Source organism: Eimeria mitis, genomic scaffold (genome assembly GCF_000499745.2).
Source record: "Eimeria mitis Houghton genomic scaffold, Emh_scaff227, whole genome shotgun sequence".
Lineage (NCBI taxonomy): Eukaryota > Apicomplexa > Conoidasida > Eucoccidiorida > Eimeriidae > Eimeria > Eimeria mitis.
The window spans coordinates 3,297-3,598 of NW_013570598.1; the positions used below are offsets into that span (position 1 = coordinate 3,297).

Here is a 302-nt window from a genome sequence, read left to right on the forward strand (position 1 = left end):
TATGGCGCTGTCTGTAGGGGAAGGCAGCTGCGCTGCTGCTGCTGCTGCTGCTGCTGTTGCTGCTGCTGCTGCTGCTGCTGTTGGGGTCGTTGTTGCTGCTGCTGCTGCTGCCCAAGAAGCCTCCCTTGACCGCAGTTTGTCAGCAGCAGTATCCTCATCAAGTCTATCTTTTAGCTGCTGCTGCAGCTGCTGCTGCAGCCGCTGCAGCTGCAACTCCCTGCTGCTACCTCCTCCATGGGGGCCCCCATGGGGGCCCCCATAGGGGCCCCCCTGAGGACCGAGAGGAAAGGCAGAGCTGACAG

General features: G+C 62.3%; 1 protein-coding gene across 1 annotated transcript in view; it reads right to left on the reverse strand.

The window, feature by feature from the left end:
- EMH_0004300 (enterophilin-2L, putative) overlaps positions 1-302 on the reverse strand; it is a gene marked incomplete at both ends in the record, with an annotated part of 2,811 nt that overhangs the window by 1,964 nt on the left and 545 nt on the right. The window contains one exon of the mRNA XM_013496735.1: positions 4-124. Within this exon, the coding sequence (XP_013352189.1) occupies positions 4-124 (121 nt within the window). The remainder of the gene's footprint in view (positions 1-3; positions 125-302) is intronic.